This window comes from Sparus aurata, chromosome 22, assembly GCF_900880675.1.
Source record: "Sparus aurata chromosome 22, fSpaAur1.1, whole genome shotgun sequence".
In the NCBI taxonomy this organism is placed as follows: Eukaryota; Metazoa; Chordata; class Actinopteri; order Spariformes; family Sparidae; genus Sparus; species Sparus aurata.
The window spans coordinates 20,686,031-20,700,744 of record NC_044208.1 but is presented as its reverse complement, the minus strand read 5'-3'; the positions used below and the strand labels follow the sequence as shown (position 1 = coordinate 20,700,744).

The window sequence follows — 14,714 nt, the reverse complement described above, 5'->3', positions numbered from 1 at the left end:
TATTCTGAGCTAGTGTTTTTTTATGCAGTGAATAGTACAATACTGAAAATTAATTAGAGATATTGGGATATGGGTTCATAACACAAATTTAGATGTGTCACAGAATAAACAATCAAGTGAGAGACTTAAATATCACAATATCCCTGAGTAGTATATATATAAAAAGTTTCCACCAGACACAAACACTGAAAACTTCCATAGAACATTTCAGACAATACATTTACAAAAAAATGTATGAAAAATATATGATTGTGGTCAGGAAAATATTTTGTCAGTTCATTTAAATAGGTTAAAGTGTTGCACACTTCGCATTTTCACCAAAGTAAAAGATGATTTTCAGGCAATTTCCGGCCAGCTAAGGGAACAGAATCTAAAGGGGACACAAAGTCTGGCATTACACCTGTCCCCAGTTATGACTGGCCTGGTTGTGCTGCACATCTTTGTAAAAACACTCGACAAATGAAAGTCACAGCAGTGACATACTTCCCGGTGATTTAACAGAATCGTAGCTCGGCCGAGGCGCTCATTAAACGATTAAAAACTACGAAGTTCACAGTTAGTTCATCTTTATAAATCTATGCGTTAGCTGTTTGCTAACACACTGCAAACTTGATGCAATAGCTCGTGAGGCGGTCCACCAATCAGAAGGAAGAACCGTCATAGTCACCCGGATGTACTCCTGAAGTACTTCCGTGTCAAAACCGTTTCATGGTAGAAACACTGCGCTGCCAGTTTTTACTTTGACATTAAGACGTTTTTATAGGAGCTATGCCGGGTCCAGACAAGGAAACAGACCTTACGGAGAGAATAGAAGCGTTTCTGTTCGACCTGAACCGTGGAGGGAGCGGGGCGGGACCGCTGCGGGGCTCGGCGGAGACAGCCCGAGAAACAACAGCCCTGCTCCGCAGAATCACAGCCCAGGCACGGTGGAGCAGCGCAGGTACCGCATGACACTTTTTAACTTAAGAAACAGCGTAACCTAGACTTTACAGGAGGTCAGGTTAGAAGTATGAAAGCTGTCAGTGTAGCTGAACAGTGTGGGCATCAGTGTTGTGACTGCTGAAGCAGCTGTCAGAGCTGTGGTAACTAATGATGACTCTTACAGATGGAGATGTTGTCCAAGGGAACGAGTTTCTGATCAACAGTGCACTTGTTTTCTATATGAGATGCGATGAGATTCTATATATGTATATATGAGAATCTGTATATGAGATGTCACACAAATAAGACGACAAAAAATGCGCAGTATACTGTCACACACAGTAACATGAATCCATGTATATACAAGCCGTATGTAAGATATGTGATTTAAACACACGTTCACTAATTTTTGCATTTACACATTCTTACTTCCTCCTAAATGCTCTCTGTCTCAGGCGATCTGATGGAAATAATCCGGAATGAAGGGAGGAGAATGACTGCCGCCCAGCCGTCAGAGACCACTGTTGGCAACATGATCAGACGGGTGCTGAAGATCATCAGAGAGGAGTATGCAAGGTGAGGAGGCCTTGGAGACTACACAGAATAAAAAAAACAGTCACTGTGCTGGAAATGTTGTAGACGAGGGTCACTGAGTACAGACACTTGCATGGATCATGAATATTATGAAAGCAGATCTGGGTTTATTGAATAAAGGAGCCTAGCCTCAATGAAAGCAGATGCATCCTTTCTTGGTTTGAGTTATGTTTTGAACACGTTTACTCTACATGACTGTTCCAGTAACCAATCCAAACATTAGTAACCTGATCATTGTCTGATCATTTGCTTTTAACTTATCTTTATGAAGTAATTGTTGATTGCCATTTCAATGCCATTTCTATAGAATAATTACACCATCTGTGTTTAAGTTGGTTTCCTATAACCTTTCGCTTTCGCCCTGTTAGTTTGTCTCTCCATTATAGACTGAATTAATGAATAAACTTAATGTTATGTCCTGTCTTCCTCTGAGGAAACAAGGAAACCACCTAGTTGTCTTTGTGACAGCAGTGCCAACAATAATACCTCTTGGAAACGCTGTGTTGGGGGAGTTTTCTGTTTCTATTTGGGCTCCACAATTTTCTAATGATTTAAAAGAAGGCTTCCAGGGAAAAATTATGTATTTTGTTGCTAACTTTGAACAGCTCAATTTTAAACCCTGGCATATAATCATTCTCAAAATTTCAAATGTGGTACCTTCAATTTTTCTTTCTTTTTTTGGAATTTTTTAAAAGTTACTGTGTAATGTTTCCTCTATATGTCTGTTTTGTACACGTGTAATTGCTGTAGTACTACTTGTTTTATTTGTTGACTAAATCTGAACTGTCACAATTTGTCTTTTTCACGAGCTTGTTTGCTTTGTGGTGTTCCGCAGATCTCGAGGTAGCAGCGAAGAGGCCGACCAGCAGGAATCCCTCCACAAGCTTCTGACCTCTGGAGGAGTCAGTGACGAGAACTTCAGACAGCCTTTCGCCGCCCTCAAACCAAACGTCATTGAGGCCATTAATGAGTTGCTGACAGAGCTGGGTGTGTTTTTGTTTTTTTCCCATTTTCATTAGCTGGTATTAGATATTCATTAAAGTCTGCATGTATTCTGTGAGGTTTTGTTCACCTCTTGTTTCCCTTTTCAGAGGGAACAACTGACAACATTGCGATGCAGGCCCTGGAACACATTCACTCCAACGAGGTCATCATGACTATTGGTCGCTCTCGCACCGTGGAGGCCTTCCTCAAAGATGCCGCGCGCAAACGCAAGTTCCATGTCATCGTGGCGGAGTGTGCCCCCTTTTGCCAGGTACCTCAAACGCATCAATATACGAGAAATTCTGTATTCATGGAGGTAAAGCATGAAAAAAGTGCTCTTACTGGTTAATATATAGTTATAATTCTTATCTTCTTTACTCACCTTCCACCAGGGACATGAGATGGCAACCAGTCTGTCAAAAGCTGGCATTGAAACAACCGTGATCACAGACGCTGCCATATTTGCAGTGATGTCTCGTGTTAATAAGGTATGCAGCAACACAGATGACATTGAAACGGTTATTTCAAAGCATGTGTGTTAACCTGTCGGGTGATCTCTCTGCTTAGGTCATCATCGGTACGCAGACGGTTCTGGCAAACGGAGGACTGAGGGCCGTCAATGGGACACACACTCTCGCCCTCGCAGCCAAGCACCACTCGACTCCTCTGATCGTTTGTGCTCCTATGTTCAAGCTCTCGCCTCAGGTAAGAAGACTCTCTTTCCTGTCAGATTTCTATCGTTACTGCTGATGACAAATAATAATGAAACTACTTTTCTGTCTTCAGTTCCCAAATGAAGAAGACACCTTCCATAAGTTTGTCTCTCCACATGAGGTTCTTCCTTTCACTGAAGGTAAACTCCAGACAAAATGACCGTCAACTTTATTTCCATTTTGAACATCAGCTTTGAAGTAAATGTTCCTCTTTAAAGTTTAATATCTGAGGGATTCACCTTATGATTATTTGTATTTCAGGTGAGATCCTCTCAAAGGTGAACGTGCACTGTCCGGTGTTCGACTACGTCCCACCCGAGCTCATCACACTGTTCATCTCTAACATCGGAGGACACGCACCGTCGTACATCTACCGACTGATGAGCGAACTTTACCACCCAGAAGACCATGAACTTTAACTAGTGTAATTAACAAATAAATTAAAAAATGAATTGACAAATTGCTGCTGTACTTTCGGTCTTCTTCTGGGAGAGTTCCCTACACTTTAATACACCTGTGAGAATGTCATGTTTGTATTATGCTTAGGTATTTTTGTGGCTAAATGGTTTTTTAAATTCTAAACAGCAATACCTTACGCAAGATTTGAAGGCAGTGCCCACAATAACTTAAATTCACAGAACTCACCTGCTTCAGGCTGCGTTTTGCTGGAGGTAGGTGGCGTCCTGGATGTGGTGGTGTTGCTCCTTTTTGACTGACCTGCAGCTGCATTCAAATATACATCTATACTGTTACACCACTGCATTCAGTCTGTTGTGTCATTCGACTTCATATAAAGTAGGCAGTGTAAAAATAAGCTTTAATTTGAATGAGACCGGCATTTAATTAGTATGAGGTTTAACTGTAACATCCAGTGGTAAAAATAACATTAAAAATGATAACATTATATTGATACACTATCAAGGGTCTCCAAATAATGTTCTACCACACTATGACTTGCACCAGTGGTTCAACATCAAATATGATTCCCCTACTCATAATTATGCATTAGTAAAATAAAAGAGGTGCCCAACAGTATGTGTAATTATTTGTCCATAGTGGTCAGTGAATTTCAGCGCAATGTCAAACAATCTGGGTAGGAGGAGGGACACTAAACGGCAGCAGCGGTGGGTCAAAAAAGTTAACAGGCTTCACATCCAGATTATTCATAAATATCCTGAACAGCTGACATAGCTTCTCTCTTCTTGACATCTAAAACTACAACCTGACGTCACTGTGTCTGCGTAACATTACGTTGGTAGAGGAGCAGATGTTTTTTAATGTGAACATCGCAGTCATTCAGAAATGTGTCACTTAGCTGCAACACCCTACAGAAGTGTTGAGTGTGGCTGGTGTAGTGGCAGGTGTCCTCCAGGTGGAGGCGGGGTAGGACCCTCGGAGCAGCAGGTGAGTGGAGGTCTCAGCGGGGATAAGAAAATGAAGAAGCCGCTGTGTGTTGGACAGAAGTGATGTGTGAGTGTGTGTGTTGTGATAGTGGTGTCCCGGGCAGTAAAAGAGACTGGGTCCCGCTGTATTACTCAGGCTGCACTACAGCGTCTATTCACAGGCGCGATCCCACTACTGAGCGGCACGGGGGCTTTGGCCTGCTCCGTTTCCGACCTGGGCCGGTGCACCCCTCCTTAGACGACCTGGTAGTCCCGGGCTCCCCCAGGAGCACCATATCGATACCGAACTTAGTGTGGACACCCGATCGGCATAGTCCGCTGCAGCTCAGATCTCCTGAGCTCAAACGATCCGCCAGCCTCAGCCTCCCGGTAGCTTGGATTACAGGCGCGCGCCACCGCACCCGGCGACCATCCGAGGTGCTCATAGGGCTTTTGACTTGTACTAACGTGACGTCATCATTAAGAGCCAGCAGCGACCTCTAGCGGCAGAAATGAAGACTGACCCGGTTTACTCTCACTGCTAAAACTTCAAAATATATGCTCTGATCACAAATCAGATTTGTATTTGTTGATCTTTAAAGGTGCAATTTATTTAATTATTTATTATTATTATTTATTTATTACAGTTTTTCTCGATTGTTTACACACATTTTTTGAAAGCATGCCTCATGCTCTCAGAACTCTACACACAAATCAAAAATCACACACACAATGGGCAAAACCCCTCAATTCTCCTGCAAAATTAAACTTTACATTCAAAACAATGTTATTTCTTCTCAAAACTGTATTTTGTTTTCAAATGACACACACAAACCATCAAATGAATAGACATTTATAAGAACCAGTTGAACACTGATGTGCTCAGTGTAAAACACTATGATGAATGGACAACACTTCTTCTTCATTCATCATAATGACTTAGGCCTTTTTTGTTCAGTTACACTTACTACAGTCAGTACATACACAAGTGTGTTATAAAATATTTGAGAATATTGTTTTTATACTCAGAACATACAAATACACGGTAACAGATATATTTTATTTTTCCCACAAAAACAATGTACACAGTGTACATCCCAACCAACACAAAGTGCATATACAACAATTTACGGTCTACCTACAAAACAACGGAAGAATTTACTGAACACAGTTACAGTAAAAAAATAAAATAAAAAAATAAAAAACTGTGCAGCATGATCTCCTCTGTTTCGGTCTGGCCACAGCACCTCATCCACATCACAAGCAATGTTTTCCCTGGCCAAGCAGCAAGAGAAATATCACCTAGCGTGGTGAATCCAGCCATGAAAAGCACCAACTGCTATATATCCACATGCATCTTCCATAGCTTGGAGAAGGGGTATACACATTTGTGGATTTGTGGATTTCGGTCATACACTTTACAAAAAATTCTCAATAGGATTGAGGAATGGAGAATATGGAGGGAGATAAAGCGTGGTTGGGCAGTGAACCAGTTACGAACCAGAGCAGCCCAGTGGAAACTTACGTTGTCCCAAATGACAATGTACCTGAGCTTCTCTGGTGGAATGAGTGTGTTGTGTAGGTTGTCTAGGTGTTTGCCCATTTGATGAGTCAGTGTGCATAGTAGGGCAATTCACTTTAGAATTTTGAATGACAGAGTGTTCTTTGTAAAAGCAAGAGATTTTCTTCATGAAAATTGTGCCAAATGCAGAGAATTGTGTGTAGTGTTTCGAAAAAAGTGTGTTTTAGAACTGCAATTTGAGTGTAAAGCAGGAATTGTGCTTCTAGTTTAGCAGAATTGGTTCAGGGGGTTGGTGCATCAGTTACATGTTGTGGTCATTTTGTCTCAAGTACCAGTTTTTGTGTGTAAACAATTGAGAAAAACTGTAAGACATTTTAATCAGCATAGAAAGAGCTTCATTGAATTTTTTTTTTTTTTTTTTTTTTTTTTACAGTTTTTCTCAATTGTTTACACACAAAAATTGGTACTTGAGACACAATGACCACAAAATGTAACTAATGCACCGACCAATTCTGCTAAACCACAAGCACAATTCCCGCTTTACACTCAAATTGCAGATTTAAAACACACTTTTTACAAAACACTACACACAATTCTCTGCATTTGGCACAATTTTCATGAAGAAAATCTCTTGTTTTCACAAGGAACACACTGTCATTCAAAATTCTAAAGTTAATTGCCCTACTATGCACACTGACTCATCACATGGGCAAACACCTGGACACCCAACAGAGCACACTCATTCCACCAGATCAGCTCAGGTACGTTGTCATTTGGGACAACGTAGGTTTCCACTGGGCTGCTCTGGTTCATACCTGGTTCACTGCCCAAACATGCTTTTTAGTTGTTTATCTCCCTCCATATTCTCCATTCCTCCATCCTATTGAGAAATGTTTTTCTGCCTGGAGATGGAAAGTGTATGACTGAAATCCACAAATGCGTATACCCTTTATCCAAGCTATGGAAGACGCATGTGGAGATACAGCTGTTGATGCTCTTCATGGCTGGATTCGCCATGCTAGGCGATATTTGCCCCACGTTAGGGAAAACATTGCTTGTGAGGTGTTGTGGCCAGACTGAAACAGAGGAGAGGATGCAGCATAGTTTTTTTTTTGTTTTTTTTACTGTAACTGGTACAATAAATTCTTCTGTTTTGTATGTAGACCACTGTATGTGCAACTTTGTGTTGGTTGGGATGTACACTGTGTACATTGTTTTTGTGGGAAAAATAAAATATATATGTTACCGTGTATTTGTGTGTTCTGAGTATAAAAACAATATTCTCAAATATTTTACAACACACTGCTGTATGTACTGTCAGTAGTAAGTGTTACACTGAACAAAAAAGGCCTAAGTCTATGATGATGATCACCCTATGATGAATGGAGAAGAAGTGTTTTCCATTCATCATAGTGTTTTTCATTGAGCATATCAGTGTTCAACTGGTTCTTATAAATGTCTTTTCATATGATGGTTTGTGTGTCATTTGAAAACAAAATACCATTTTGAGAAGAAATAAAATTGTTTTGAATGTAAAGTTTCATTTTGAGTTCTGAGAGTATGAGGCATGCTTTCAGAAAATGTGTAAACAGTTGAGAAAAACTGTAAAAACAAAGTTAATGAACAAACTCTCTTTTTTGAATAATGAATGCAACTTTCTTTCAGACACAAAACAAAACCACAAGTTAAATTAGTTCAACAAATAAGCATACTAGAATTATATTGACATGCCCATTGTTTTCATGACTGACTCAACTAAATAAACAAACAACATAATCACATACTGTTTTTACTTTGTTTATATGTGGTGGACCCTGCCACCCTTCAAACAGTGTTCTGGGAACCTTATTGTCCTCTGAGAGCAACTTGTTTATTCAGTTGTGGGGAAAAAATAAATACACTTGAGTTTGTATTATACTGTAGATATAAAAATTCCCTTGAATTTCTTCTTCTAAAAAAAATACTTAGTGCCCCTTTAAATCTAAGGAATGGTCTAGCCTAAAGTTGCCAAATTCTTAAGTAAGAGCCAGCATTTCTACAAAAAAAACATTTATTTTGTTTGTGTATGTGTTTTTTTAATAATGTAGAGTAATTGTGTGCTGACAATGTAACCAAAGGAGGCATCCCTATATAAAAAAAATAAGTCATATTTGATCTATTCAGCTGTGGTCGTCAACAGTTAACTGTACAATGACATTTCCTGTTGGCCTAAGAATTAAATGCCACATGATAGGGCCAAATCAATGTTGTTCCAAAACCTTCTTCACATTGCCAGGAACCAAAGTTTGTTGGTAAAATTATAAATATATAGTTTTTTTCTATTCATAGCATGTATCTGTCCTCCGGGTCTCCTTAAACCCCTGAACAAAAGAGGACAGTGACAGTGTGAGTATAGATAGGTCAAGTGTAATTGTGATATCTAACCACAAGATGACTCCCCACCCTGCTTTATTTAAAGGTAGCTCTCCCACCTTAAATCCTTACATCCACTGGTCGTTTTGGTGTGTCTGCCAAGTGTAATGTTGCATTGAGTGGTTGGATGTGAAGGCTTGGGATGAGGGTCGGTGGGGAGCATGAGAAGGGATTTGGCACCCCGCTACGGTCTAACAGAGAGAGTGCATTGTTCTCTGACCTAAATTTCTTGACCTGGAACTGCAGGATGAATGGGACGCAGCAACATGTCTTCACTCTCCGCTGCGCCACACTCGCTGGTCAGACCATGACATCATCCAACTGTCAAACAACATTTTCTGACAATTAGCCCCTCTGAAAAGAGCGTAGTGGGCGAGATTTAGAAATACATATCTGGTCTCTGTTTCCCCAAAACACCAGAAAATCATAATGATTCACGTGAGCAGTCAGATTCAAACAGATTTCAACTTCAGGAATCAACCGTTTCTTGTCCAGTGTTGCTAACTCGCGGCGCAGTTCTGCATTGCTAGCCACCAGTTAGGACGCTTCGATAGGAAACAAATAAAAAAATGCTTATCCTACAGTAAGGACATGGTGTTAGCCTTTAGCTACTAGCTAACTACCCTGGGGCGGTGCTATTTGGTTAGCATGCTTGCTAACTCAAAAAGTTCTGTAAACACAACACAATACATAGACACCTCTAACATGAACTCAAAGGTCAAATAGCAATGCTCCTAAAGGGATTTTCTTTTGTCGGAATGGAAAATTGTTATCACCTTTGCTTTTGGTCAGGGTGTTATCAGCATATTGTTTGACTGCGAATGAGTTTAAGGGGCAGTCAATTTAGGCTCTTCACTTTGACTTTAAGCACTCATTTTTCGAGGCTGTTTCATCAGTGAGAAAGCACTTAGAGCCACAAGCTAAAATCTTATTTTGAATCAGAACATATGACATCTTAAAACATAATTAAATGAACTCCAGCCGTATTTCTTTCTCTTTCTCTGCCTGTTTGCCTCGTTCCTTTTGTGCTTGTCTGCAACACATAATAAACCTCGTTTTTATCTTCTCTCACTCTGCCTCTCACTTAACATCCAAGAGCCACATTGAGATGTGACAGAGAGACACACTGATGTCACTCTCTTTGGCCAGAAGGCTCATCAGCATCTCAAACACATCCAGTGGTATCATCACATTTATGGGCGTGCCTTTGGCGAGGTCCCACTTTGTCATTTTTCTGTGCTCACGCGCTCGTCTTAGTGCATAGAAGAGGAGGAGGGAGGAGATAAATCTCGTTCTTTTTTTCATCACGCTGACTTCATTCTTCACAGCCCTTTGATGAGACAGGGGAGCAAACCTGGGTGGAGTCTGGAGATTTACGGCTGACAGAAGTGTGTAGGGCCATTAAAGCCCCGCGGCCTGCTAATGAAGAGTCAGTGCAATCACACCGAGAGGGGTACAGTATGTGTAGAGCTCATCGATCTGGTGTCATCCTTAGGGACTGTAAGCTGTAGTCTGACCCTGCCACATCAAAAGGACAACAAGATTCATCTTGATTTTCTAATCATGTTGGATTATATGGTGTTGTATATCTGACCTCTGACAACATGTTACTGTGCTGTGGTTAAAGTTCCACAGGCGCTAAGTCAAAGCAGAAATCTAATTTAACAGATGAAACGCTGCTGAGTAGCAATTACAGGATCAGAGTTTGGGAGGCAAAATACCAACAAAATTATCCCTGTGTTGTGTGAATGAATGCACTATGCTACCACCTCCTCCAACACACACACACAGACACACACACACACACCACACCATCATTATTCCTTTTGCCCTCCCATGGGTATTGACGTGCAGCCGGCAGGCCCAGCTGTTGCTGCCCGGTGATGCAGAGCCCCAAACTGTGCAGCGTGCTGTCATCAGAGTGGCGGCGTCTCGTGGGACAGCAGAGATGAGTGCTGTAATTAGCGGGGAATGAGGCCAGCAGCAAGCCAAGTGTTCCTTCGGGGCCCCTGGAAGCCTCAGGGGACTCTGAAGGCGCGTGGCTAACCTGTGGGCCACTACCTGTCGCTTTGAGCTCAGAGGCAAAAGCAATTGCTTTTGTTACACCTAAAGCAATGAAAACAGACAGTCTGGAAATGAATATGGCTCATTATCAGAACAGGATGGATAACGTTAATAATCAATTTTGTATCATATTAACCAGTAAGACCTAATTAATAATTTATGTCAGACCTTTTGTTTGGTTGTTTTTCCTCTCTTTATTGTTTTCTGAAGTTTTGTCTTATTGCAATAAATGGTTAGTTCTATATTTTCGAAAAGGACCCAATCACAAGAAAAGGCTGTTCAGACACTGTATGAGCCAAATGTCTGTAGCATTTTCCTTGAACACAATGTTCAAGATAAATGTGTTGAATATGTTTATATATTTACATAGTTTAGACAGCAGTGACAGGCTATCCATATGGTTGTTTTAATGTTAAAAGGTCCATTTTACGCTCATTTTCAGGCTCATACTAATTTCTTCATACTTTAAGCAAAAAAAACAAAAAACATAATTTTTCTGATATTATCATTTGCTGCAGCACATCTGAACACTTTGTTTCAGAGCCTGTCTCTTTAAGGCCGCCCTCCTGATAAGCCCAATCTGCTCTGATTGGTCAGCTCATACAGGCCTGAGCAGGAACTGCACACTGTGTTTCCACATTAACTCTGCCGATGTTTTTGAGCGCACAGTTGTGACATCAAAATGTTACAGAAGTCCTGACAATAAATTTGAAGGCAGAATTTCTAAATGCTGGCTTAGAGGATTTCTCTGTTGGTTGAAGGTTTTGATACTTTCATAGCATTTCACCTGCTTTATAATCAAACCAGACATTGAAACCTCCCTTTAATTTGTAATTCTGATAATCGATCAGTCATAACTCATGAAGACAAAACAGCTCCTGGTTCAGGCTTTTGTCTGTTTTATATAATTCTAAATTAAAAGAATTTGTGTTGTGGACCGACACAAAAATGAATTGCTGTGAAGACATCACTTTAAGCTCTTGGAAACTGTGATGGGTATATTTCATTTTCTGATGACTATGGACTAAACAATGAACGGATCAACTCAAGTTTTCACACACAAGGGATTTTCCATGGTGTATTGGTGCAACTAACTATAAAACAAGGAATATCAGGCTATCTGTCACACTTGGCAGGTTCGTTTCTGAGGACCCAAGAAAGTGTAGTGTCAAGCTTGGTGAATTTTCTGGTGAAAGTTCGGTATTAATACTTTTTTTTTTTTTTTTTTTTTACAGTTTTTCTCGATTGTTTACACACATTTTCTAAAAGCATGCCTCATGCTCTCAGAACTCTACACACAAATCAAAAATCACACACAACGGGCAAAACCCCTCAATTCTCCTGCAAAATGAAACTTTACATTCAAAACAATGTTATTTCTTCTCAAAATGGTATTTTGTTTTCAAATGACAAACACAAACCATCAAATGAATAGACATTTATAAGAACCAGTTGAACACTGATGTGCTCAGTGTAAAACACTATGATGAATGGAAAACACTTCTTCTTCATTCATCATAATGACTTAGGCCTTTCTTGTTCAGTTACAATTACTACAGTCAGTACATACATAAGTGTGCTGTAAAATATTTGAGAACATGGTTTTTATACTCAGGACACACAGATACACGGTAACAGATATATTTTATTTTTCCCACAAAAAAATGTACACCGTGTTCATCCCAACCAACACAAAGTTGCATATACAACAATACACGGTCTACATACAAAACAACAGAAGAATTTACTGAACACAGTTACAGTAAAAAAAAAAAACAACAAACAACAAAAAAAACAACAACTGTGCAGCATGCATGAAAAGCACCAACTGCTATATATCCACACGTGTCTTCCATAGCTTAGAGAAGGGGTATACGCATTTGTGGATTTTGGTCATACACTTTCTATCTCCAGGCAGAAAAAAAATTCTCAATAGGATTGGGGAAAGAAGAATATGGAGGGAGATAAACAACTATAAAGCGTGGGTGGGCAGTGAACCAGTTATGAACCAGCACAGCCCAGCGGAAACTTGCGTTGTCCCAAATGACAACATACCTGAGCTGATCTGGTGGAATGAGTGTGTTGTGTAGGGTGTCCAGGTGTTTGCCCATGTGATGAGTCAGTACGCATAGTAGGACAATTAGCTTTAGAATTTTGAATGACAGTGTATTCCTTGTGAAAACAAGAGATTTTCTTTATGAAAATTGTGCCAAATGCAGAGAATTGAGTGTAGTGTTTTGAAAAAAGTGTGTTTTAGAACTTAAATTTGAGTGTAAAGCAGGAATTGTGCTTGTAGTTTAGCAGAATTGGTTCAGGGGGTTGGTGCATGAGTTACATGTTATGGTCATTTTATCTCAAGTACCAGTTTTTGTGTGTAAACAATTGAGAAAAACTGTAAAAGCCAACACAGCTCTGTGTAGCAGTGGGGCCCTAAACCACATAGAGAGAAGGTTTCAGTTCACTCACCCCTTTTCTCAACGGCACTAGTTATCCGGTTATTTCAAAAATGTACTTTTAATTATATTGTTTTGTTAACTCTTTGCAGTCACTGTTGAGTGTGAAGTAGCTTGGACTTCGCTTCTTGAGAAAGCTGCAAGCAGGAGTCAGTCCGTTCTGAACAGGTGCACTGTGAACGGGCACTGTAACACCAGTAACAATAAATATAAAGAAAATGTAAAAGCAAGTTTTATATTCAAGAAGCATAATTAGAAAATATAAAAAAAATGCCAATAATGTGTGAAAAAAATATTTTTAAAAAACAATATGTTTTATTGACCATTATTTCAATGAATGACCTGTACAGTTTTGTACAGGAACATACAAACATTTTGACGAGGTAATGTGCAGAAGTTCACAGAATATGTCTATATTGAAAGTAATATTTATTTGCAGCCTTAAAATTGAGTTTGGTTATTTGTTAAAGGATATTTTATTTAATTTTATTATTTTGCCATCAACACAAGAGCAATTTTTGACCAATATTGAAAGCTCAACAAATGCCTCACTACCCTTACACTGTACAACAATAAATTGTGTGTGTGTGTGTGTCTGTCAGTCTGTCCGTGTCTGCGTGCGCTGGTGTGTGCAGGTGTATGACGGCTGCTTATGCTCCATCTGCGTCTGCTGCTGATGAGTAAAGCCATGAAATAGATCCAGCTGGAGATGTGCAGAGGAGACCGCGGCCTCCTGGGAAATCATCCACACCTCCACCAGCACCGTGTCAACTTCTTTAGCACCCCAGAGGGCTATCAATAAGTGGGTAATTGAATTTTAAGCACAAACACTGCCGTCAAATGAGCGTCGACGGGTGTGTGTGATGGGGGGATGTTTAGCTGTGTGAACATGGTGAGGCTGTCATCCGGCCCTCGGGGGGTTGGCACAGGAAGGATGAATGTTTAATCCATTAAATAACAATTACAGCCTGTAATGGTCCAGAGTGGCTGGTGCAGTGAGGGAGGGCAACATGGCTGTACCGCTCACGTGCCTGAAAATGAATTTGCTTCATCATGGCACAAAGCATCCATACAGTGGTAATGTGAACATGGTCACCGTACAGACTAAAGGAAGCTGTGTGTTTTAGGAGCATATTTGGAGGTTTTAAACTTACACATTTTGCGTATTTCTCAGGTAGATTTCAGTATTGTTGAATTGCATGTCTTTAAATTTGACTAGTTGTAGGCCAACTTCAAATAAAAAAGGGCAGAAGTGTTGCGTTGGCGGAGCTGAGGTGGTCCTAATGAAGCCTGGTTGCTGACAGCTAGTTTTACAGCTAGAAGCTAGCTATCATGCAAAGCAACCAACGTCTGACTTAGCCTACATAAAAATTAATCGTACAATTATCATGAACAAGAAAATTAGCTCTTGAAACCAAAACAGTTTTATGTTGCTGGCTGTGAACATGTTTATATCAGCTGTTAAGTTGAGCATTTTAATATGAGTGTCTACGGGTAGCCTACTGACTAAGTTTTGGAGCTAGTGGCCATTTGAGGAGCTTCAGTTTGTGGTGCTAATGCGTTAGCTTCATTTTTCAGGTCCGAAAGGCTGCTGCTCAGTATTTCCACACAAGAACTGCCTTCCTGGTCGTGTAGAAAGGGCTTTGACACTGCTTATAAACTGCCACTA

General features: G+C 40.2%; 1 protein-coding gene across 1 annotated transcript; it reads left to right on the top strand.

Annotated features, from left to right (window-relative positions):
- Nucleotides 1-646: 646 nt before the first annotated feature.
- Nucleotides 647-3,674, top strand: eif2b2 (eukaryotic translation initiation factor 2B, subunit 2 beta). The gene is made up of 8 exons (XM_030404419.1): nt 647-940; nt 1,377-1,497; nt 2,351-2,502; nt 2,607-2,770; nt 2,892-2,987; nt 3,067-3,204; nt 3,286-3,352; nt 3,474-3,674. The coding sequence occupies exons 1-8, from the start codon at nt 769-771 to the stop codon at nt 3,629-3,631; spliced, it is 1,068 nt and encodes a 355-aa protein (XP_030260279.1). The 5' UTR covers nt 647-768; the 3' UTR covers nt 3,632-3,674.
- Nucleotides 3,675-14,714: the final 11,040 nt, after the last annotated feature.